The sequence below is a fragment of the Hyaena hyaena genome, unplaced genomic scaffold, assembly GCF_003009895.1.
Source record: "Hyaena hyaena isolate Hyena2069 unplaced genomic scaffold, ASM300989v1 scaffold_551, whole genome shotgun sequence".
In the NCBI taxonomy this organism is placed as follows: Eukaryota; Metazoa; Chordata; class Mammalia; order Carnivora; family Hyaenidae; genus Hyaena; species Hyaena hyaena.
This window is the reverse complement of record NW_024081183.1, coordinates 734,557-758,554: the sequence shown is the minus strand read 5'-3', so window position 1 is coordinate 758,554 and position 23,998 is coordinate 734,557. Positions and strand designations below refer to the sequence as shown.

The 23,998-nt window shown below is 53.0% G+C and overlaps 1 protein-coding gene across 2 annotated transcripts; it reads left to right on the top strand.

Annotated features, from left to right (window-relative positions):
• Positions 1 to 3,291: 3,291 nt before the first annotated feature.
• RIMS3 (regulating synaptic membrane exocytosis 3) lies at positions 3,292 to 23,294 on the top strand. 2 transcript variants are annotated; one of them, XR_005532428.1, is made up of 8 exons: positions 3,292 to 3,446; positions 8,790 to 9,037; positions 14,347 to 14,488; positions 16,917 to 17,029; positions 19,403 to 19,504; positions 19,842 to 19,981; positions 21,489 to 22,414; positions 22,875 to 23,294. XR_005532428.1 is itself a non-coding variant. In XM_039255916.1 (7 exons), exons 2-7 carry the CDS (start codon positions 8,821 to 8,823, stop codon positions 21,699 to 21,701), a joined length of 927 nt encoding a protein of 308 aa, XP_039111847.1. In that variant the 5' UTR covers positions 3,292 to 3,446; positions 8,790 to 8,820; the 3' UTR covers positions 21,702 to 23,294. The 2 variants fall into 2 exon arrangements, 1 of the variants encoding a protein (XP_039111847.1); XM_039255916.1 differs by having other exon boundaries at positions 21,489 to 23,294.
• Positions 23,295 to 23,998: the final 704 nt, after the last annotated feature.

Here is a 23,998-nt window from a genome sequence, read left to right as displayed (position 1 = left end):
TGGAGACAGGTGTTGGTGGGATTGGTTCCTTCTGAGGGTGGTGCTGTTCCGTGGCTCTCTCTGAGCTTCTGGTGACCGCTGGCAATCCTTGGCGTTCTTCACTTTGTTGCTGTATCAGTCCACACTCTGCCACCGTTGTCATGTGGCATTCTCCCCGTGCACCTCTGCCTTCATGCCGTTGCATTCTTATAAGGACACCAGTCATATTGGATTAGAGACCCACACCCACCCTACTCCAACATGACCTCAGCTGAACTAATCACATCTGCAATGGCCCTATTCCAAAACAAGGTCAGATTCTGAAGTACTAGGGTTACTACCTTGACATATCTTTTCTCGGTGTGGGGGCGTGGGGGAGGCACAATTCAACCCATAACGGGCAGGGACAATACAGAGTCTGGGAGAGCGTGACAGGGGGACTCGCTTTGTCTGGAAAGACTCTCCTAGGAAATGACATTCCAGCTGGGACTGAGCAATGCATAGGGATTAGCCAGGCAAAAGCGGCACACAGATAAATACAGGGCATCAGAACACGAGGGAGGGGGCAGGCTGGAGAAGAGCATTCTAGGCAGATGGGACACAGGGCACTTTTGAGGAGTGGAAAAAAAGACAAGTGCCACTTGAATACAGAAGAGGGGTGAGAGCATGGGCCGAGCTGGCTCACTGGGCTTGTGCACCTTGGTGCGAGGGGTTTTCACCTTCTCCTGAAGGAAATAGGGAGCTACGGAAAGCTGTTGTACAGGAGTGATTCATTCTGCCTTGTGAGTGACCTCACAAAACTGAGCTGTCTGAAGGCTGTGTGGTTCCTCTGTATCCCCAGTTCTGAGGGAAGACACATGGCCATGTCCTCAGGAGCCCCCTGGCTGAGGAAAGACACATGGCAGCTCTGTCTGAGGAATGAAGGCATGGCTGCGTCTTCAGCAGCCCCTGGTCCAAATGGGGAGGACAAGCTCTGCCCTCAGGAACCTCGATCTGAGCAGGACACAGGGCACAACCAGCTCTGGGTCTGTCATCTTGCCCTTCAGTGTCCCGCGCCTGTGGAGTTGTGGACAGAGCTTTGGGCCTGGCTGCCCCACCCTCTACCTTGCCATGAGGACTGTGTCTGAGAATGTGTCCAGGGTAGACACATGACCCATGTAGATCCCTGAGGCCAGAGGTGCCAAAGCTGAGGAAGGCTGGGGGCTAGGTTTTGCAGGGGCTATCTCCTGAGCACCTAGCTCCCTTCAAAGAATGTCTGGCTCTTGCCTTTCTATGCAGGACCCAGTCTGGTGCCCAACCCATCCCTTCCCACACCCTCAGAGACTCTTACTGTGTGTGAGAGGAGAGGGCCCCCCTGCCCAGAGCTGCCTTTCCTCCCTTGCCTGGGCTGGGTAGGCCAGGCTGGGTGGAGGAGAAGTGGGTCAGCTTGGTAGCCATGGTGACAGCAGCTGCTCCCTGCCAGCCTTCTCATCTCCTCACCACAAACCTCACCGATGAGCTCTTTTGTCCGGCCTGCAGGGATGGGGGCCAGGAGGGTGGTACGCGGGGCTGGAGCCGGGATGAGCAAGTACGTATTCAAGCTCACACGGGCACCTGCTCAGAGCTGGTGTGCGTGCCTCAGCCAAGGGAACCCAGGATCCAGGTATGACTCTTCCCACTTCCCTGCCTACTGAAGGGGTGGGGCTCTTCCCGCCTCTCTGGGCTGGGCAGGGGCCAGGGAGGGGGGTGTGTGTGTTTGAGCGTGTGTGGGTATGTACACATATGTGAGTCTGCAAACGCCTGTGACTGTCAGTGTGTCTGCTTCTGTGTGCCTTTGTCTTGTGGGTGCATGTGTGTATCTGTGTACGTAGGTGATTATGTCTTTAAGTGTGTGTCATCTGTCTGGGTCTGCGTGGTGTGTGATCACACATTTGAAATTCAGTGCCCTGTGTCCCTCCCTGTGTGTGTATAGTGTTGTGCATGTGTGTCTGGCTTGGGGGAGACAAAGGCCACATAATAAGGAGGAGACCTGGCATAGTGCTCCCCACGCAAGCTGGGTGTGCTCCCTCAGCCCGGCCTACCTCCCCCAGCATATGCCAGCCTTGTCACCCACCCATCTTTTCCTGGGGGCGGGATAAAGAAAGGCTAGAAAAAAAAGAACCCTTCTCCCGTTCTGTGGATGCAGACACTGGCCTCTGACATGGACACACATTGGTATGGGAGATGGAGTGGGCAGCCCTGGTGCTGGACCAGGATTGGGTCGAGGCTTTCCAAAGTCAGACCCAGCATCCAGTGAGGGGCCAGGAGCTGAGATGCTGGCAGAGAAGAACAAGCTTCACGTGCCAGCTCCACCTCAACTGAGAGGCACAGGGCCCCACACGCATCCCACACTATCCTGCGCTCTGGGTGGGAGCAGGTGAGAGGTGATCCTGTTGGTCTCTGAGCCTTCCCACAAAGTGGTTGCGCCTGGTGTGCAGTCCAGACCAATGGGCACTGGCCCCATGCAGTCCTTCCCTGTTAACATTAAGGCACCGTTGTGAGTAGTAACAGTGTAATTGCCCAACTGAGCTTTTAGCACGTTGCCGATCCTTAATTTTATTTTTTTAATAATCCTAAGGCAGGCATTATTATCCCCATCTAGAGATAAGGAACAGTAGGCTCAGAGGGTTTGTTAAGGAGATTGCCCTGCGTCACACGGCTTGCAAGTGACAGATCTAGGTTTTGAACCAAGTCTGTCTGCCTCCAAAGCCTGGGTTTTTAATCACAGTGTTTGCCTGCTCTTTATTATCCCGTCTGACACCGAGCCCAGCCTGGAGAGTGGGGCTGCGTCCAGGTGGCGAGTAGGCTCCTCACATAGAAGAGGAGATGGAAGTTCAAAGAGGCTGAATGACTTGCTCAGAGTCCCATGGGTGGGGGTGGAGCCAGAAGTGCTCCTCCTCCCCTCCTGGCATCTCACAGTGTCTGGGGAGGGACAACCCTTCAGTCATATCGAGGACTGAGGAAGGAAGAATAGGGTCTAGAGCTCCTAGGCTGGCCGTTGAACCTCCCTAGTCTCTCCTGTGTTAAAAGCCTTAAAGTTGTGGGTGGGGCTTCAGCAGCTAGTCGACATTTAAAGTGCCTAAAGGCAGATTAGGAGACCCAGGAGTGAGATGCTTTTTACAAAGTAGGAAACGAATCAGAGAGTTTAAGTGATTTGCTCAACATCACACAGCTATCTCGAAAGTCTGTCTCTTAACTCTGCAAGCTCCTGGAAGCCCTTAAGGACAGATGTTTTCGCTCGCCCTTCCTCTAAACTCCCCTCTTTCCTTCCAGACTCGTATTACATCACCTCCTCCTGGAAGCTACCCTGATTGCCTTCACCTCCTTTCTTGAAGACTGGTGTCTGGGCAGAAGTTAACAGAAGCCTCGTGTAAATGCCCTAGGGGTGTGCTATTGGTAGGGGCACAGCCCCCTGTGATGTGGTCACCACGCTCAGATTCATCAGTTTGGTGAGTTTGGGTTTTCTTCAGAGTGGGGAGGAAGCACCTGTTAGGTGACGTGGGACCTGGGAGTTAGGAGGCTTGGGTTGGAGCTCCAGTTTTGTCCCCAACTTTCTATGTGACCCTGGGTGTGTCTCCTTCCCATCCTGGGCCTTGATTTCCCACTCTGCAAAATGAAAGACTCAGGCTGGGATGGGGATGACAACTCTATTTTAAATCATGGGCCAGTGTTCACCAGTGGGTCCTGGAGCTGTGTTGAGAGGGATTCTGAGGTTAAATCTGTCCTTGGTGGGAAAGAGAAAAGGGTTAGTGATGTCTCCTACAGGTGGAAGATGGGGAGAGCTGGTAAGAGCCTCAGTTATTTGCCATCCCTTCCAACCTACCAGTCCATCACCCTATGACAGATTCCTTGGTCTCTCTTATTGAAAGAGTGGGAAGCGAGGCTTATCTTGGGCTTTTGGATGGCCTCAATGACTCTCAAAACAGGCTTATGATCTGGTTAGACACATGACGGGCGTGGGTAGCCTGGCAGAGCTCTGAAACCTCTGCTGTCAGGATTCAAGAGATGGTCTGGGGAGCGCTTAGGGTGCTGTGACTCCAGGGTAGAGGCCAAACACCTATAGCTGGAAAGGAAACACTCGCCTCCTTGCTTGGGGTGCTTGAAAGGTATCTGCAGGCATGGAACTTTGGCAGGAGTGGGGACAGTAGTCCTCGTCCCTGGAGGGGACATCTGAGCCATAGTAGTAGATGCTGCTGTGGCAGTAGATGGGAGTCAGCAGAGAGAGCTCCAGAATGCAGTATCTATGACCCGACGAGGAAGGGCTCCCTTCCTTAGGGTGCCATGAACGGGGCTGGGAAAGGGACAGTCATGCTCAGGGGCAGGGAATTGTTGAAGTGACTTCTGTAGAAAGGCTATAGGTCACTTAGCAATCTCTTGGAACCACCAGTATGTGAGATGCTGTGTTCTATGGCTTGCTGGCCCCTCACCGCTCTGTCGCCATCTCTCCCAGCTGCCCCTTCCTCATCCCTGTGGTCTCATGGCTCAGAGGGCGCTGTGAGGAGGACTTCCTCCTCATGGGGGCCAGGTGGCTGGCTCTCTCTCTCTGTCTTACCCCCTTTTTTAAGTTTATTTATTTGGGGAGGGGAGAACAAGTGGGGGAGGGACAGAGAGAGAAGGAGAGAAAGAGAATCCCAAGCAGGCTCTGCACTGACAGCGCAGAGCCCCATGTGGGGCTCAAACTCATGAACCATGAGATCACGACCTGAACCGGAGTCAGACACTTCACCGACTGAGCCATCCAGGTGCCCCTCTGTCTTACCCCTCCTGAGCTAGACTGACTGTCAGAGAAACAGCCGGAGCCCCCATTCTGAGCCTGCCAATGCAGTGTGTTCACAGGCTCTGCTCTCTAGTTAAAAGGATTTGTAGAGATCACCTAATTCAACCCCTTCATTTTACACACAGATGAGGAGACCAAGGCCCAGAGAAAGTGACACAAGGAATCTGTACACATTCTAATCCCACTCCTGATTCTTCATTCTCCCAGGCTGCCCTGCACCAGACGTCATGCCCTAAGACCTTGGGTCCACTGCTTCGGGTCTGGTTCTTCCTGTCCCCATGAGGGTGGCCTGCCTGGCTGGGTCCTCTGCAGCATTCACCAGCTCTCCAGTCCCCTCTGGGTGATGCCTGGGTGGTTAAAGATGAGAGAGTAGCTCCAGACGGTACAGAGCCCTGGATGTCAAACCATCTGCTTGTCAATGTCATTCATTATTCATGAGGAAACATGAGCCCCTGGGTTGGCAGGGTCAGGAATTTTGTCCCGTACTTTCTTCCCTTCTCAACTCCTAGGAGTGAGCTTCCTGTAGGCTGCACTAGGGAAGTGCTTGCTTCTCCAGCTGTGGTCTGGGTGGGGTCTCTACTGCCCTCAGATGCTCATGCCAGCTGCGGAAACCAGGGCCAGAGAGGTTTTTCTCATCGGGGATCATTTTCTTGCAGGGTTTTCAAAATGCTGGAGACCCAGGGCAAAGCCTGAGTGGGAGGGCTGGGCCCATGCCTTTGGGTGAGGTCTGGGTCGAGGGGGCAGGAGCTGCTGAGTGTCCTTGCATCTTTGTGGGAAGAGGAGACCCGGGTTCAAGTCCAGGTGTTGCCATTTCTTAGCTGAGTAGGACGGGCAAGGCCTTGACTTTTCTGAGACTCCAGTTTCTCAGCTGTGACATGGAGATTACCACACACCTAACTGAAACACTTTAAAATTTTTTTTGAGTTTATTTTATTATTTATTTTGACAGAGAGAGAGAATGAGAATGAGTGGAAGAGGGGCCGAGAGAGGAGAGAGAGACTCCCAAGCAGGCTCTGCACTGCCAGCACAGAGCCCGACGCGGGACTCAAACCCACAAACCATGAGATCATGACCTGAGCCGACACCAAGAGTCAGACGCTTAACTGACTGAGCCAGCCAGGCGCCCTTAACAAAAATACTTTAAAGAGTAAGTTAGACTTATGCTGCAAGCCCTCTCCCACCATTCACCAAAAGGCCATTCAGGTGCCCAAAAAAACCACACACACTGGCACTAGAATTGGAAACTGAAGAGAAGAGATCATCATAGGCCCAAGTCCAGGGGGACTTTCCATTAGCTGCAAGGTTAATGGGGGATGGATGGAGAAATACAATCCGGGACTCTGCGTACATCGCAGGGTGAGAGAAAACAGTCCAGACAACCACAAAGAAGGGAGAACACAGCCTTGACTCATCCCCACAGTCAGTCCTCATCTACCTGGTTGGCAGGAGCCCTGCTGAACAGGAAGCCAAATGGCCACCACTCATAGCTATCTGGGGACTGAACTCCTCTAGAGTGGCCCCCTCCTAGCTCCCTCCTTCTCCCCCGACCTGACACTCCAACTCTGCCCTTTTGAAAGGCAGATTCCCTCAGGGTGACATGGCTGAGGGCAGAGGGTCAAGCATAGTGACCTGTGCCCTGGCATGGGCTTCCCTGGGAAGAGCTCTGTAGGCTGAGATGGAGCTGGGAAGGGCTGCATGCAGAGCCTGCTAGAGCAGCCGTTTTTCCTAGACTCTGAGCAGAGGGCACCTCCTTGACCTTCAGCCAAGTTGTTGTAGAGGCCGACAGCCAGAGATCCCATCTCTGTGCAAAACAGTCACTCGCTCCCCCAGAGTGGCTCCCAGCGCCCTCTGTCTTCCCTAGCACTCATCAGAACAATCCGAGTTCATATTTAATTATGTAATCAGTTACTTGCCATCTGTCTCTTTTGGACTGGAGGCTCTGAGAGGGCAAGTTGGCCTGGCTCACTGCTGTATCCTCCACACTTTGCACAGGCCTTGGAATTTTAGGGGCTTACATATTTGTCGAATGCAGCTTTGGAAAGGAATTCGGCAATATCTTACAAGAATCAATGAGATGTTTATGTCCTCGGTATCAGGTAGGATGCTTTCGATGTAACTGAGAACACTGATTCAAACTGGCTTAAGCAACAGAGAACACATTATCTCACATAATTGGAAGGCCAAAGAAAGGCAGGCTCCAGGGTGGCCCAAGGTTCTTTCTGTCTCTGTACTGTGCTGCACCCAACCACACTGGCTTCCTCCTTGGACTGGGCCCTCTCTAGGGGGAAGAGTCTTGAGGGGAGTGGGGTGAGAGAGACCCTACTTCTCTGGTAAGCATGGAATCCAACTCTTCCCCTTAAGTCAGTCGGGCCAACTTAGTCATATGCCTGCCCTTGTACCAGTACGAGTTACTGAGGTGAGTGCCACTCACTGATTGGCTTGAACTAATCAGGATCTGCCTCTGAAAAGGGATGGGGTGGTACCTGCACAAAACCAGTGCTCGGTCAGGAAGCAGGAAGGGAGCGTGGATGTTGGGGAGGCTCCTTGCAGTATCCAATCCAGCCCAGTCACTCTGTTTCTGGGAATCAATCCTAAGGAAATAAGTGGATCAAAGCAGTGTAGAATGATGTTTATTGCCGTATTATTTAAAAGACAGGATAGGGTGCCTGGGGGGCTCAGTCAGTTAAGCATCGAACTCTTGGATTTTGGCTCAGGTCATGATCTCATGGTTTGTAAGATTGAGCTTTGTGTGGGGTCTGTGATGATAGCATAGAGCCTGCTTGGGATTCTCTCTCTCTCTCTCTCTCTCTCTCGCTCTCGCTCTCGCTCTCGCTCTTTCTCTCTGCTTCTCTCTCTCTCTCTCTCTCCCTCTCTCAAAATAAATAAATAAACATTTAAAAAACACAGGAGAGAGAGGAGGAAGTCAGATCTAATCTAAGAGGTCACGATATTGAAATACATGTCTATTATGCTACCTATATGCAATGAAATATTACGGTGGTGTTAAAACATTTATACCAAGTGTTCGTGATGTTGGGAAATGCTCGTGATATGATGTTAAATGAGGAATACCAGGATATAAAATTGTATCTGCACTATGAGCTCAGTTATTTTTAAAAATGCATAGAAAAAAGACTGGGAGGAAATCAGATTAAAACACCTCCAGGGGCCACCACTCCGTGATGCGCTTAAGGGCGACTTGAGCCTGCTTCTTTCTACTTTTCTGTGCTACCCCTTCAAGCAGGAGGTCCCCTTCTGTAGCCGCCAGCGCTGCCGCCGCCCCCCCTTCCCCAGGTTGGGGCCAGTCTTGCTATCTCTGTTCTTATTATTGGCTATGACAGTAATCACACTTACTATTTACTCCATTCCTGACACTGTTTTGGCGCCTTCACATGCTCTAATTTAATCCTTACCACAATCCTGAGGTGAGTGCTTTTATTTCTTGTTTTGCTGAGGTGTTCACTGAAACCCCAAGGTGCTTGGTCACAAGATCACACAGCCAGTGTGTAGAGGCCTTTGGAATTCAAGAGTGGGCCATGTGACTCCACAGCCTCTGCCTTGACTGTCAAACCAGGTCACTTACCAGGATAATCAGGTGCTAATAAGAATAGTTCCAGGGTGGCTCAGTCAGTTAAGAATCTGACTGCGGCTCGGGTCATGATCTCACGGCTTGTGAGTTCGAGCCCTGCGTCGGGCTCTGTACTGACAGCTAGCTCAGAGCCTGGAGCCTGTTTCAGACTCTGTATCTCCCTCTCTCTGCCCCTCCCCAGCTCATATTCTGTCTATCTCTCTCAAAAATAAATAAACATTTAAACAAAGTTTTAAAAAAAGAATAATTCCATTGATTGAGCCAGACCCTGTGCACACTCTACGTTTATTTATTCATTTAATCCTCACAGCCTCGAGAGGCCAGGTGACTTGCCCAAGGTCACACGGTTAGGAAGTGGGGGGCTGCAGTAAGAGTGGCCCCAGGGCCTGATGTGGCACCCCTTTGTTTCCTGCCCTCCCCCCACAGGGTTGCCTGAGGCCTTGCCGCCCCTCGGACCATGTTTAACGGGGAGCCTGGTCCGGCCTCGGCCGCAGCCTCCAGGAATGTGGTCCGGAGCTCCAGCATCAGTGGTGAGATCTGTGGCTCCCAGCAGGCTGGGGGTGGGCCCGGGACCACCACAGCCAAGAAGAGGCGCAGCAGCCTTGGGGCCAAGATGGTGGCCATCGTGGGCCTGACTCAGTGGAGCAAGAGCACGCTCCAGCTCCCCCAGTCTGGTGAGGGGACGTGGGACGTGGAGGGGGTGGGGTGGGGTGCCTTGCAGTGACAGGGTACCTGGGGGGTATCCTCATGCCCACAAATACTTATAGAGTACTTGCTGCATAGCAGGTGCTATTCTGGGTCCAGTACGCATCCTGACTCATTGAATCCCCACAAACTCCATGAAGCAGATCCCGAAGCACAGAGAAGGGAAGTAAGATGCCCCCAACTACATAGCGAGTGGGTCATGGGAGCCTGAATTCAAAGCAGCCAAGCTTCTGGCTTTATGCTCCTAAACTTTAAACTTTCCACGGTTCTCTTTCCATGCACAGACTGACACATTCAACAGCCATCATATTCCTGACAGCACGCTAAGTGACACAGCTTCACAAACACATATCCACAGTCTCACCTGTATTCTCTAAATCCCAAGTCCAAATAACCATGGAAATATAGTTACAGTTCTACATTAAAAAGTTATAAGAGAGACACATACACTGTGTATAGTCATACAGTGTGCTCAGGTGAGCCACAAATCATATTTCAGTCATTCACCTGTACATGGTCACAGTAAAACCAGTCACGCGAATCCTCTGAGCACTAGTGCACAGACCCAGATCACCAAAGCACAGTCATACACATGCACACAACGGCCCACGGTCACAGAAGCATGTTGCACACGTAGATGCACATACCACACGAAGCCACCTTCACCCACACCTAAACAGCTACATCCTGAAAAACGTATTTTCCCAGATACCTGGTTTTGGAATCCTAGTGGTGCTCCGACTTGGGGGGTGACCCACTTTGTCACACACAGTCACACTGGACCCCACATCACAGAGGAGGAGCCAGCCTCCCCTCCCAAGACCTCCTCACTTTGTGGCATTGGCCCAGACACCAGCTGGTTTTGTTTTAAAATCTCTTCCTGCTTATTTTGTTCAGAGTAACAACTTCCCCAGGAAACCTTCAAATAGGCAGCTGGATGGGGGTGGTGAGGGGGCGGGGGCGCCGGAGGATCCAGAGAGAATGCTCATCAAGACTCCCGGTTGAGGGTGGGAGACTTTTCCAGGCCTTAAAATAGATTTTTACAAAGCCCTTCACAGGAGCACGTGGTCTTTTCCAGCAATCAAGCCGCAGTGTGTTTTCTGGTTCAGGGAAATGTTAGATGGGGAGGGGGTTGAGGTTATCAGTGGCCTGGGATGGGCACGGCCTCTGTGTATACAATGTGGGCCTGGTGCTAGGATATCAGGGGGATGGGGACCCAGGAGTTGGGCTGGTGCAGAACGAAGGGGTAGGATCAAGGTTGGAAGATTGAGATGAGGAGGTTGAGGAAGTATTGGGCTCCTGGAGTCTGGCTTTAGGAATCCAGCTGATGCAGCTTCAGACCCAAAGGCTTCTTCATGCCCCAAGTGATTTGGACAGACGGTTTTCCAAGGCCAGGGCCGAGGCCTGAGTCACTGGGAGACGTTCTGGTGATCTGCCTGGGGCTGTCCACCTACCCAGACTCCACAATCAACAGGCAGGGACTGGAGTAAACACCAAGGAGACCTCAAACCTCGAGGGGAGATGTATGACGATGAGGCTTCTGGATCACTTGTCTCCGTGGCATGTGTGGGTACAGCTGGGGCCTGAACCAGGAAAATTGCCCAGATGCCCTTTTAACCGAAAGTCTCTGTGAATCATCTAACCTCTGAATGTGAGACTGGGGAGGGCGTCTTGGGATCATCTAGTCTAATACACTCATTTTATCGATGAGGCATCTGAGCCTGGAGAGGAGAAGGCACTTTCCTGGAGAACAGCCTCAAGTTGCCCTTGAGGGCCGCACCCTGTCATTTGCTAGTTGGGTGACTCAGGCGAGTTACTTCGCTTCTCCAAGCTTGCTCCCTTGACTGGGCTTGCTTCCTTGACTGTGGAATAAGGACAGTGATACCTGTCTTGCAGACTTCTTGGGAATTACATGAGACAGATATGCAAAGGCACTCAGTCTCATGCCGCCACATAGTAGATACTTGGTAAATTGTCAGTGTTATTATTACCCATGGCCGCGCAGTAGGACCAAACAAGAAGTGAGTTCTCTAGCCCTCACAGCTCTGCCTCTCACCTGTAGCATACTCCGATCTGTAATTCTTGCTCTCCATTTTTTTTTCTCCCCAGCCTTGAGGTTGCCAGTGTTTCAGCTTGGAGCCCCCTCCTGGGTAGGAGAGTCTGGCCCCAGAGCTGGAGCCCCCAGTCTGGGCTCCCTCACACTAGCCCTGGAAACTCCATTCTGGGAAAAGATCCTAGCAGGGTGCCCCTGCTGCCCCCAGATGGGATGGCTCACCTCCCTGCAGGGCTGGGCTATGTGAAGTGGGGAGAACTCCTCTCCTGGACCCCAGCTTCTGAGCTCTAGGTCTGTCCTTCCCAGGGGCTTCCTTCCCCCTGGTCTGTCCATATTCTGCATTGGTCCAGCCCCTCCCATCTCCTCTCTTTGTTTCGAAGCCTTTGTCCTAGTTCAGGACCTGTGATACCTAGCCAGACTATTGCCCCAGCCTCCTCTCTAGTTCTCCTGCCTCCTGCCTGCCCCTTCCAGTTTTTTCCTCACATTTGCCTAAAGTGACCTTGCAGAAACTCACTCTGAAACTTTAGAGTTTAGTTCTGGCTCTGTAACTCTCCATGGGTCCTTGGGAAAGTCACATTTCCACTGGGTCTCTATTTCTTCTTCTGTAAAATGGAGCTATAAAGACTGTCTCCCAGCTTCTGGCTATATGTAACATGCTCTAAGTTGTGGGAGCAATGATGAAGATAGGGCCAGAGCTTTGGGGTCCTAGATCCTAGTTGGGTTATGGCCTCTCATTAGGCTGGGTCTACTCAGGGCCCACCCTGGGCTATTCCAGCCTCTGCCTAAATGGAGCTCCTCTTTTCAGTACCAGGGACAGCAGCTCTTCCCACCAAGGCTCTGGGTCAGGGTCGAGAGAGAGCTTGGGACCCTCCAGGAAATGCCCTGTGAGTGCTGCTGAGGGCTCTGACTAGCTCTCCCTTATATCTGGTGGGACAGATGGTTTGGTTCCTTTAGTCTTTCAGTCCTCAGGGACCACAGAACTATTGCAAGCAACTTGGCTCAGTTCTCTAGAGAGAGACTACATAAAGTTTCTTCCCAGATTGACAGAATTCAGACTGGACAGGTATCAAACCAGTAGAGGAATTTTCTCTGATGTTGCAAGAACTTTCTTCCCACCCAGAGGACATGGAACTTAATCTCTGCTGAATCACCTCTCAAACCAATGTGGGGTTGATGGAGAGGGTGAAAAGTAGGCTATCAGTAGACTGGGAAAGTGTGGGCCTGGGGTCTGGCCCTAGCCTTATGAGCACATGGACCTTGGGCTCCCCATCTATGAAATGGCAGTGAGAGATCAATGAGGTGTTTCCGACACTTCAGGATTCTGTGACACCCCTACCCAGGGGCTCGTAGAAAAGAAGGTAAATTTTCTCCCAAGTGGGTCAAAGCTTTCTGAAGCTCTAGAAGAGGGGGCATTGGGGCCATGGGTGGTAAGGTTCTGGCTTCAGCTCAGGGTGTGTGCTGGGAGGGGGGGATATGAGAAGGGAGGGTAAAGTGCAGCTCCCACAGACCCTCTGTCTCCTAACTGGGTTAGAGGAGATGTGGCAGTTAGGAGCTAGGGACAGCATGAGTCCCCTACACCCGCTACTATTGCCCTCTGTGTGTGGTGGCTCACACACCATTTATGAGTTTGTATCTATGTGTGTGATCGAGTAGATGGGTTCAACTCCAAGTGTTAGGGCATGAAGCTCACATATCTGTGGCAGAGTATGTCATGTGTATGTATGACTAAGACCTGGTAGGACCATTTGTGACTGTGTGCCCATTATATGAACATACATGACCTGGTGTGTGAGATCATTGTACTCATACATGTGATCATTAGCACGCGTGTACATCTGCTTATGTCTGTGAAAGAAATACGTATGAGCTAAAGTGACTGTGTGTGTGTGTGTGTATGTGTGTGTGTGTGTGTGTGACAGAGAGAGGCAGACAGGCAGGCAGGCAGGCAGACAGGCATATCAGTGGTCTCGTTGACTCATGGATAGTAGCTATTCCAATATCCCAGAAGCTGGGGTGGTATCTGAGAAGACATTCCTCCTTACTGCCAGCCCCTCCATACTCCAGGACCCCCATCCCATCTGCTAGTGATGCCGGCCCTCCCTCTCAGCCATCCCTCTCCCAGTGGGACTTCCTGAAAGGTAAGTAGGACCAAGCAGAAGGAATTAAGTTCCCCTTTTTGCAGGCTGGTATTTTGAACCTTCTCTCCCCAACCTACCAGTGGGTGTGACCAGGAGAGGGGGTTGCCAGCATAGCCAACTCCCTCCCCCACCACTGCTTTTGGAGACTGTGTGGCTGGTCCCACTCCCAGCCTCCCCATCCCTGTCGGCAACTCCACTCTTAATTGGCCCAGGCCTCTAGTCAGTGACAGCAAATGGCTCTTTGGTACAGTCCTTATCTGAGTGCCTCTTCCTCCCTATGAAGCTCCTTAGGCAGCAAGGCTCCAGCAGGGGAAAGCCCTGCAAACCTTCCAGCCGTCTCTTGCTCCCCCATGCCCAGGAGGAGAGGGTGTCTAGAGGGACCTCGCTGCAATGCTGAGGAGGTTGCCATGGAAACCCAGGCAGGATGGTGCGCTGCTAGGAGAGGCAAAGTGCCCCATGTTCCCTGCGAGGCTCAAGAGGGGGGCTGGGGTGAGGGTAGAGGGCCCTCCAAACAAGAGGTACAGAGATGTGGAGTAAGCTCTCACTGCCTCACTCCTGGGGTTCTTCTGCAGACCTCTCTTTCAGAGCCAAGGTCAATTCAGGCCAACCTAGCGGTCCCTCTCAGTCTTGCTTCCCTAATGGCCTCTCCAGCCCGCCACACGTGTCCCTCTCCACATTCAGACTTGCACTGAGAATGTAGGTTAATTTGAGGGTGGCTAAGCTTCACGTGGGTTTTTTATTGGTTCTGTGAAGGAATCACAGAGGTGGATTGTGAGGTCCTGGTGTGATAGGGTTCATGAGGATACCTGGAAGAGGGAAAGCAAATCTGGGAATGCTAGAGAAAGCAAACTTTCCAGAAGAGAAAGGAGCACATAACCGTTTGGGGGCAAAGGCTGGAACTGAGTTGGCAAGATGGCCATCAGGCCGCCTGGCAGGGATGAGGCCGAGAGGCACTGCGGGGCTGACCCAGCTCAGCAGAGCCCTGCCCATCCCGCCCCCTGCCAGGAGGTGACTTTGGCAGCACTCTCAGAAGCCTCTTCAGTGATCTGACCTTGTTCCCTTTCTGTGCTTCGGGGGGGGGTCACAGAAGGGGCCACCAAGAAGCTGCGCAGCAACATCCGGCGGAGCACGGAGACAGGCATCGCCGTGGAAATGCGGAGTCGGGTCACACGCCAGGGCAGCCGCGAGTCTACCGACGGGAGCACCAACAGCAACAGCTCCGAGGGCACGTGCGTGCAGCCCACGCCCACTGCGGTCCCCACCCCACCCTCCTGCACCCTCCAGGGGCGGAGCCGGGTCACCTTCCTGCTGGGTTTCCAGTCCGGAGGTCTGGGTTCCTCTGGTCCCCGCCTCCCCTGGGCATCCCCCGCCTGGGCCCCCCGTCTTCCTATGGCTCCAGGCTGCCTGTTTCCCCTCCCAATACCACCCGGCGCCAGCAGCTCCCGGGCAGTGTATCTGTATGTTTTATCCCCGCCCCCCAGCACCTACACACTGCCCTGCTCCAGAGGAGAGGCTGAAAGGGAAATGTGGTCCTAAAATTCTTCTCTCTCTGAAACCATTGTTATGGCTCAGATGAATGGAGTTCTAGCAAGTGGTCTTGCTTGGGGCTTAGAGGAGGAGGTTGGACCAGATCAGTGTTTTTCAGACTGTGGGCGGTGACTCAGGCAGGAAGTAAAATCAGTTTAGTGGGTCAAAACCAACATTAGAAGAAGAAATGGGCAATTCAAACAGATCCTGTGGAGTGAGGATGAATTACCTTGGGAACTTTTGTTTTTGGTTTTTTAATATACAGATGCACAGAGGTCTGTGGTGTTAAATGTATTTCTCCCCTTGTGTGGGGGTTACGCTTAACAATATGAAAGTCCCCGGGTTAGATAGTTCCTTGGTCTTTCCTAAATCTATGCAATGGGTTGTATGACGAAGGTTTTCTGGTTCAGTTTCATCAGGGCCCATTGACCTTAGGACCCTGTGGCTCTCTTATTTAGAATTCTGTGATCTCACTGCCTGGCCTCTGGGGTTCTTCTGCAGACCTCTCCAGAGCCAAGGTCAATTCAGGCCAACCTAGTGGTCTCAGCCAAGGTCAATTCAGGCCAACCTAGTGGTCTCTCTCAGTCTTGCTTCCCTAGTGGTCTCGTCCCTGAATGCAAATGGCCAGTGACATTTATTGCATCTTACTGTATGCAGGGCGTCAGGTGAGTGCCTCTTACTCTGGGATCTACCAGCCACTATCAGAGCAAAAAGAGTATCTCATTTAACACGACACCACCACTGAGGGATGTCAGTACCATTGTCTCCATTTTACAGGTGGGGAGACTGAGGCACTGGAGGAGGGTGAGGTACTTTACTCCAGGTCACAGCTATTCAGTGGTGGTGGGGTCAGGATTTGAATTAAGGCCATTGGACTCTATAACCTTTGTTCACAACCTCTCCACTCCCTGTAATTCCGTGACCTTGAGAGTCTGTTACTTTATGTAACCTTTGCAGATCCCATTTTCCCCAGAATTCGGCATGAGACTATTGCTGGCTCGCCAGTCAGAGTGGGTGGGCTTCCAAGCCCCTTCCCACGAAGTGGAGCCCAGCCTCGTTAGGAAGATACAGGCCCTCTTCAACAAGCGAATGCAGTGTGCCTTTCTCCCTGTCTGTCACTGGCCAAGGGGAACTCAAGGCCAAACTTTCCAACAGGGAGTCGTTTCTGGGACAGTCTGATCTCTCAGGCCAGGATTGGAGGCTGTGCTAGGAGGTCTTAGAACTTTGGTCCTTTGAGCCTCTGAGAAGACAGGCGCCAGCCCTCCATTATCTGTCCTTTCTCTGCTGGCCACCTCCAGGACATCTAGGCTTGAGGGCATGAACAAGTAGCACTTCCCCTTGATGTTAACGGCAGCAACGTAATAACTACCATTTTATCGTTTCCTGTTTGTCTGGAGCTTTTCATGTCTCATCTGCCCTAATCCCCACCGTTACCCTATGAGTTGGATATCCTCTCTGTTTCTTACTTCTTGGAGCCTCTGTTTTCTCATCTGTAAAACTGAATAATAGCCCCTCGAGCACGGAAATCGCTATAAGGACGAAATGATATAATGTATGCTGAGCATTCAGCGTGCTGCTGGCGTCTGGCCAAGTTTCAATCACTGTCAGTTTTGCTTGTTACTATTGCCAGGCCCCCACGACCAGGGACCACCCACCATCACTCGCCTTTTATCTCAACCCTGTAATTGTGTTATTTTGGTCTCGGCTGCTGTTTTGGGCACCACCTCAGATTATTGACTTGGATTTCAAACATATGGTCAACGAAACCTCAGTTCTTGGAACTTGCTCCAGGCACTGAAATTTCTGGCCTGTGTTTCTGGTTCTTGGCATTCATATCCCCTGGGGAGGATACAGGTGTCCAGCAAGCCCTGCCTTTTAAGGGTTATCTTAGAAATCCTGGTGCTTGAGGATTGAATAGCATTATTATGTTTATTATTTCTCAAGAGACATCAAAGTACTTTTCTTTAGTGTGCAGAGATGAGCAGTTCTGTCTGTCCCCAGCTAAAGTAGTGCTCTCATACTATGTGTGGGGGAACTGAGGCACAGAGGAGCACAGCCCAGTGTCCTTGGGGCAAGGCCACTACATCTCACCACCCAGACCACCTCATACTCCTCTGCCTCTTTCTCCAGGTTCATTTTCCCCACCACCCGGCTCGGGGCTGAAAGCCAGTTTAGTGATTTCCTGGATGGGCTGGGACCAGCCCAGATTGTGGGGCGACAGACATTGGCGACACCACCAATGGGTGAGTCTCCTCGAGGGCAGAGCAAGTAGGGCGGAAGGGGTGAGCCCAGTGGGGGCCCTGTTTGATGCAGTGTGAACTGCAGAAGGGAGCCCTCAGTCCGGCTTTTGTGCCACAAGAAGGAGTTAGCCCGGCACTCCTCAGTTCAGAGGGGACAGGGGGTCCAGCCTTGCTCTGGTGTCTACCCTGCAACAGCTTTACAGCACATGCCCTCCCTCACTTCACCACACACCCACCCACTCTCCCACCGCCTGCTGGGCGGTGCTAGGTGCTGGGTGGAAAATGGTGAACAAAAATCATCACAGCATTGATGTCCACCAAGTCCATTCTGCCACTGATGCTCTGTGTGACCTTGGCCATGTCAGTTCCCTTCTTTGAGCCTCAATTTCCTCATCTGTAAAATGGGAATAATAATAATACCTGCCTTCATTCTGCAATCTAACAACAATTCATTCGGTGCTTTGAATGAAGTATTTCATTTACTCCTTGGAAGATGTGTCTTCTTTGACTTGTTATTAACAGTTCCTGGCACCTGAAAGCCTTTTAAGTGACTTTTTCATCCCCTCTCCTTGCAGCTAGGACCTATTTCCCGGAGTCTATACTTGATCCTTTTAGCTGCACTTCGAGCTCCCCTCCCCCCTTTCTGTCTCTTAGATACCGTATTGGCTTTAAGCAGCTCCTCCCAGGAACTAGCTTCCCCATGAGTCCTACCTAGGAGTCTGACCCAGACATCTGGACTCAGTCTTCACTGGAACAGTGTTCAAATGTTGACCTCACAGGTCCAAAGAGTTGAGGTCCAAAGTGCTGACCTCACAGCCCATGAGAGAGCTGGGCTCAGACAGTGCTCTGCTGGAAACCAAATTGTGGAGCCGGTTTCTATCCCACCATACTGCCCTGTCTCGCTCTAATGTGCTTACACAGGAGCCTTTGTCTGCTGGAAGAGGGCTCCATGGGGACTCTCAGAGGGTGAGCATCAGCTCTCCTCTGGCTCTTGGGTAGGATTTGGCTAATTCCCAGCCCTTGCTTACAGGCTCTTAAAGGCCTGGAGAATCTGCTTTTCCCGGTCCTAGGCCCAGCTGGGGGCTGGGGGACAGTGAGAGGAGCCAGCCACCTCCACAGGCTTTTGCACCATCAAGGCCTAGAACATTTGTGTGTGGTGCCCCCTGGTGTCTGGAAGCAGTAAGGACAGGCTTGCATTTGCTCATCCTGTTAAGGATGTTACAGTGAGACCTCCCCCTCCCCACTCCCCCATGGGGAGGTCAGAAATAGCTAGAGGGAGGGCGATGACTTCCAGGATGTTTCCTGAAAGTAATAAATCCCCATCTTCCCAAATATGCAAATACAAACAATTGCACGATAGCTCAGTGTGTCTAAAATGGGTGCCTGAACCCAAAGTCTGTCCCGTTTTAATTTCTCTGCATCAGGCTCATGATTCCGCACTCCTTTGAAGGATGCTCTAAGTGACTAATGCATAATTTCAAATGCTGCTAGCTGGTGTTGAACAAGGGTTCTAGAAATAACTGACATGACTTCACACAGAACTTGCCTCAGCGAGATAATCGTTTGTGGGAGCATAGTGAGGAGTTCTCAGCTCTCTGCTTCCGGGAAAGCAGGCCTTCCCTCTCTCCTTGGACAAGGGAACGGACAGACCCTGGTCCCCAGGCGGTGCCTCCCATCCTGCACAGGCTCCCATCTTGGCATCTTTTCAAACTGATCTTTTGTCAATATTTGTTTGACAAAATAGATTTACGGGAGTGGCAGAGGGCTGCTGTGTAGAAGGCGGAGAAGAGCCGCTACAGGGCACCTGGGTGGCTCAGTCCATTAAGCATCCAACTTGAGCTCAGGTCATGACCTCACAGTTCATGAGTTCGAGCCCCGCATTGGACCCTATGCGGACAGCTCAGAGCCTGGAGCCTGCTTTCGATTCTCTGTCTCCTTCTCTCTCTGCCCCCCCCCCCCAAAAAAAAATAAATGTTAAAAAAAAAAAAAGAAGAAGAAGAAGAGCCTCTAAGTCCAACAGCCTCCTTCGCTTTCTTCCTGACACAGGAAGTTCTGTCCCCAAACTTGCTGTTCTGTTCAGTAAGACAGAAGCTCCGCCAGGAAAGCAGCCCTTACCCGGGAACCAGCAGCCATTTGTTGTTACTCAGGCATGCCCACTGAGGCCATGCACCTGCCTCTCTCCCCAGGAGACCTGTCAAAGTATTTCACAGCTGCTCTCAAGTGGCTTCCCAAAGGCAGCCCTGGCACACGCAATTTTTTGCATATTGTGCCCTTTCTGGTGCCGTAGCATCCTCTGCAGACAGCCCTCTGTACAGCAGCTGGCCAGCCTGCCCCTGGCTCTGCCTCTGCCTCGACCGTCCCTCTTCTCCCTTTCAGGGGACGTGCACATTGCTATCACGGACCGGAGCGGCCAGCTGGAGGTGGAAGTGATTGAGGCCCGGGGTCTGACCCCCAAACCAGGCTCCAAATCCCTCCCAGGTAAGGCAGAGCAGCAGGGAGAGGGGTTTTAGGTCCGGGGTCCTGCCAGGGAGGGGTGCACGACTGAGCTCCGGGTCTAGCGCATCCTCAGTTGCCCCTTGACCTAGAGTAGCATTCTTGACTCTTAGGTTGCCCAGAAGGCCAGCGGACAGGGCTGAGGGTGGGGTGGGGAGGATGGATGAGCCAGTGTTTGAGTCCATCTTTCCTGCTGCTGTCCACTGGTCAGCTCATCCCACTCACCTTGCTCACCTCCAGGACCAGCTGGGTGTTAAGGGGTGGGGCAGGGCATAGCGTTCTCTCCCAGACCCTTCCCGTTGTGCTCTCTCCCGCCCCGCAGCCACCTATATCAAGGTTTACCTGCTTGAGAATGGAGCCTGCTTGGCCAAAAAGAAGACAAAGGTCGCCAAGAAGACCTGTGACCCCCTATACCAGCAGGCTCTGCTCTTCGACGAGGGGCCCCAGGGCAAGGTGCTGCAGGTGAGTGTGATGGGGTGATTCTCAAAAACGGCAAGTCGTCATTTAAAATCTCTTTTACATACAATGTGCCCCGAGCCGGGCGCTGTACCACGGGCATTACACATTTGTTTTCACAGCCCAGGGAGGTGTTATTGCCCCTGCTTGATTCATAAGGAAACCAGAGTTCAGGGGGATAACCACCATCCCCCAGGTTGCCCAGCTGGTAGGTAGAAGCAGGGTGTGACTGCCTCGCCTTCTCTTTCTGGCCGGCGCTAATGTTTATTGCCCATCGGCTCCATGCCAGGCTCTGTGTTAAGTGCTTTACAGTCCTGACCTCCTTTCATGCTTGAGATGGTCCTGGGAAGTAGGTGTGATGTTCCCCATCTTACAGTCTCAGGAAGGTGAAGTGACTCGTGTGAGGTTTCAGCTGGTGACTTGCACAGTCAAGGTGGCCCGGGCCAAGGTGACTTCACCCCAACTGCAGGAGTGTACAGTGCTCTCTACAACTGGGAGGGAGGGATCATCACCTCCAGCCCCAGATGAGGCACCTGAGGTGCTCAAGAGGTTAAGTGGGGATAGATCATGGTGGGGCTGGGCTCTGGGTTCAAGTCCTGACTCCAGCACGGTCTGCGGGTGGCATGTTGCAAAAAGTAAATGAGAGGTGCACGGGGAGGGCCTCACATATCGCCTGGAACACACACAGCTACTCGCTAGGTATTAGCAGTGGTGGTTGTGGCTGTTGGCCTTGCCTGAGGCCATGGGGACGGCAGAGGAGAGGCCTGAGCCAGGGACGGTCTGGGTTGCGCAACTGTTCATCTAGGGCTATTCCTCTGGGCTGAGGTGGTTGCGTGGCAACGGCCCTCAGAGTTGCAAATGGCAAAGACTGTGGAATTCTAGGCTTCTGTGGGGGGGGGAAGGGGTGATCTTGGGTGTCTGTTTTCACATGTACACACACACACACACACACACACACACACATCAGGATTCCATTTTGAAAAAAGGATCCACTGATAAAAATACAAGTGCGAAAATCAGTAAGCTCATCTAGTTCCCTCTTCCAGTTTTATGGATGGGAACACTGAGGTCCAGTGAGAGCAAGGGGCCTCCCCAAGCTCCACCATGAGACAGCAGCAGACTGGGAGCCATGACTCAGGTCCTGGACTCTCAGTCCACCCCTTACTGGGCAAGGCTGTCATCTGGGATACCAGGAGGCTCTAGAAGTTGGACCCAGGTTCCAATCCCAGCTTCGCCACCACTTACGGTGTATCTTTGGGGTAATTAACCTCTCTGAGCTCTAGTGTCCTCTTCGTCAAAATAATGATGCACAACACCTTTACCTAGATGGTTGTAACAATTGAGATAATAAGCGCCCAGTAAGCTGTTGTCCCAGAGCAGTCTCCATTCCAGCTCTCTGTCTCATCAGTGCTCTAATGAAGTCCACAGGTTCCTGGGCCCACTGTGGAGCCCTGGCGTCGGGGAGTTGGCTCAGTGCCTGTCTCACCACCCACCCTGACCTCCTTTCCGGCAGGTGATTGTCTGGGGAGACTACGGCCGCATGGACCACAAATGTTTCATGGGCATGGCCCAGATCATGCTGGACGAGCTGGACCTGAGTGCCGTGGTTGCCGGCTGGTACAAACTCTTCCCCACGTCCTCGGTGGCAGACTCTACACTCGGATCCCTCACCAGGCGCCTGTCCCAGTCCTCCCTGGAGAGTGCCACCAGCCCCTCGTGCTCCTAAGGACCTCAGGAAGAGGCCAGGATGTAGTGTGGGAAGGGGTGCCTGATGGCCTCCCCTCCCCTGTACATAGTCTTCGCGTCTTTCCGGCCCCCTAGCCCTGCTGCATGCCTGTTGGCTACTGGGCCCGTCCCAGCTGGCAGTGGAGACTGTAGTGTGTGCGTGCGTGTGTGTGTGCGTCTATGTCTGTGTGTGACCATGTTGTATCTGTCTGTTGGTCTGGGTACAGTCAGTCTTGGTGACTACATGGGCCACAATCCACATCTCTCTGTGTCGTGTTGAAAAGAAACCCAAAGGAGTGTTGTGTGGGCACCAATCCCCCCCGAGTCCAGGGGTGAAAGTGGGCCCCGCCGATCCGTCCTGCCTGGCCCTGAGCCCCGGGGCAGAGCCCACATGCCCCCGCCGGGGCCGCCTCCTGGCGGTCCCTGCTTAGTTTTCTGTCTTGTCCTTTGTTCCACCTTGGCTTCTCCCAGCACCGCTGCTCTTTTTTGAGGAATGTAGTGACCACTGCAGCTGGCCACCCCGAGGCCCCTTGGGGACCCGACGCCCTCCTCCCCACCTGAGCGCCCTAGCAGCTCTTCCCACTGAATGCATCTGCAGCATGTAGCATGCTCATCTAGGGCCCTGGCCAGGGGTCTGGGGAGCAGAGGATGCCGGGGAGCAGAGGGCTTGGAGATCATCTTCTCCCTTGGGCCGGAGCCACCTCCTTCCTATAGGTGAGATGCTAGGAAGCCTTAGTTCCCAGGGTTGCTGGCCAGGCCCCTTAGAGGGAAGTGCTGGCACCTCCCTTAGTATTGTCCTTCACCTCCTGTCTTCCTCTGAACCTCCTCACTTCCAACATGCCAAAGGAGCTCTCCCAGTGGATCCCAGGAGGTGTAGACTTGGAGGGTCTTGGCGTCCAGGGGGCTGGCCTCAGAGGGGGATGTTATCTGCCACAGCAGATGGTCCCTGGAGGCACCTGTGCCCTCTCCAGGCCCTGGGGGTGGCCCTGTCCCCCTGGGCTCATCCTGGGCGGGCCTGGTTTGTGGAGGAGGTTCTGGGGGTGGGGCCGCTTACTGGAATGAGGAGGGCTGGGGCTGACCTGCTCTGGGCCCCTGTTGAGTATCCTGTCTGACCTTTGGGGATTAGCTGCACGAGGTTGATCATTTGGGTCTCTCTTTGTTTGCTCATTTCCAGACCAGGGTCCCTGTGTGGGAGCTCAGACTCACTTGGGTTCCAGCCTTCTGGCCCCATGGACAGCCTGGCTCTGGACTCAGCTAGACTGCTACAGTCACCAGCTCTGTACAAGCAATACTTTCCCCCTCTGCCCCCCTGCCTCCTTGCGCTCCCCAGCTGTCCTCTGGAGAGTGTCCTGGCCTGCCCTAGGCGCCTCACCTGCCTCTGCTTTCTTTCTACCCTTGTCTGGTTGGAGTTTCCCAAAGCCACTTCCCTGACTTCATCTGACAGCTGGGCCCTGTGGGCGGGGACCAGGGCCTGGACTCACCCTGTGAGACGGCTGCTCAGAAATGCCCAAATCTGTCCTCTTCCTCCTCAGGTCTAGGGCAGAAGGCTAGAGGTTGCCCAGGAGGTGGACACGGTAGCTCTTGGGTCCGTGTCTGGAGGGGAGGAAAGGGGGGGGGGCGGGGGGGCGGGGGGGGTGTCAAGGTATGGAGAAGACCGTCCCTCTGCCTCTTCCCCAGCCATCAGCCCTATGTGCTGCGATGACTCGGACACACATACTCAAGGTGGAAGGGAGCTACCCAGCCGAGCAGTGGAGAGGTCTCTGCACCTGAGTGTTTGGGCTCCATTTGTAACCAAAGCCAGATGGATGGACAGAGAGGCAGATTCTGAGGGAAGCTGGAGGGGAGACTCCCTGGAGATAGAAGCATCTCCACCCAAAGGGCCTCCTTTCCTGGCAGGACCCCACATCAGGTTAAAGCCAGAGGCTGGTAACCTCTCTCCCAGGAAAGCCCCATCGGTCCTGCTCACAGACAGAAAGTGGGTAAGGGCAGTTAGAAACGAACCGAATGGGCTCCTGGCTCCCGCCGGAGCCCCCATTCTTGTCTGATCCCAGATGAGGACTGTTGTGGGCGTAGAGCGAGGGAGGAGGCAGCTGGGTCGAGTTTTCTCGTTAGGCAGAAATTCTCTCCCGTTGTCGGGACCGGATAATGCATGCATTTTTCATGTTTCTAAAAATAAGGTGAAGGGCTCTGTACTCTTTGACCCTAGGGTGGGCAGAGGGAGGAAACTCGCTCACAGAAGGGTGTTTTTATGTTTTGTCTATGATGTGTTCACCTTTAGAGCAGTCTCCCTCAGGACGG

What these genes read in the sequence shown, in the direction of transcription:
- RIMS3 (XM_039255916.1), top strand. Translation starts at nt 8,821, where the DNA reads ATGTTTAACGGGGAGCCTGGTCCGGCCTCGGCCGCAGCCTCCAGGAAT. An exon ending in AGGCTCCAAATCCCTCCCAG is followed by an intron (nt 19,505 to 19,841) that starts GTAAGGCAGAGC and finishes CCCGCCCCGCAG; the next exon opens with CCACCTATATCAAGGTTTAC. An exon ending in CCCAGGGCAAGGTGCTGCAG is followed by an intron (nt 19,982 to 21,488) that starts GTGAGTGTGATG and finishes CCTTTCCGGCAG; the next exon opens with GTGATTGTCTGGGGAGACTA.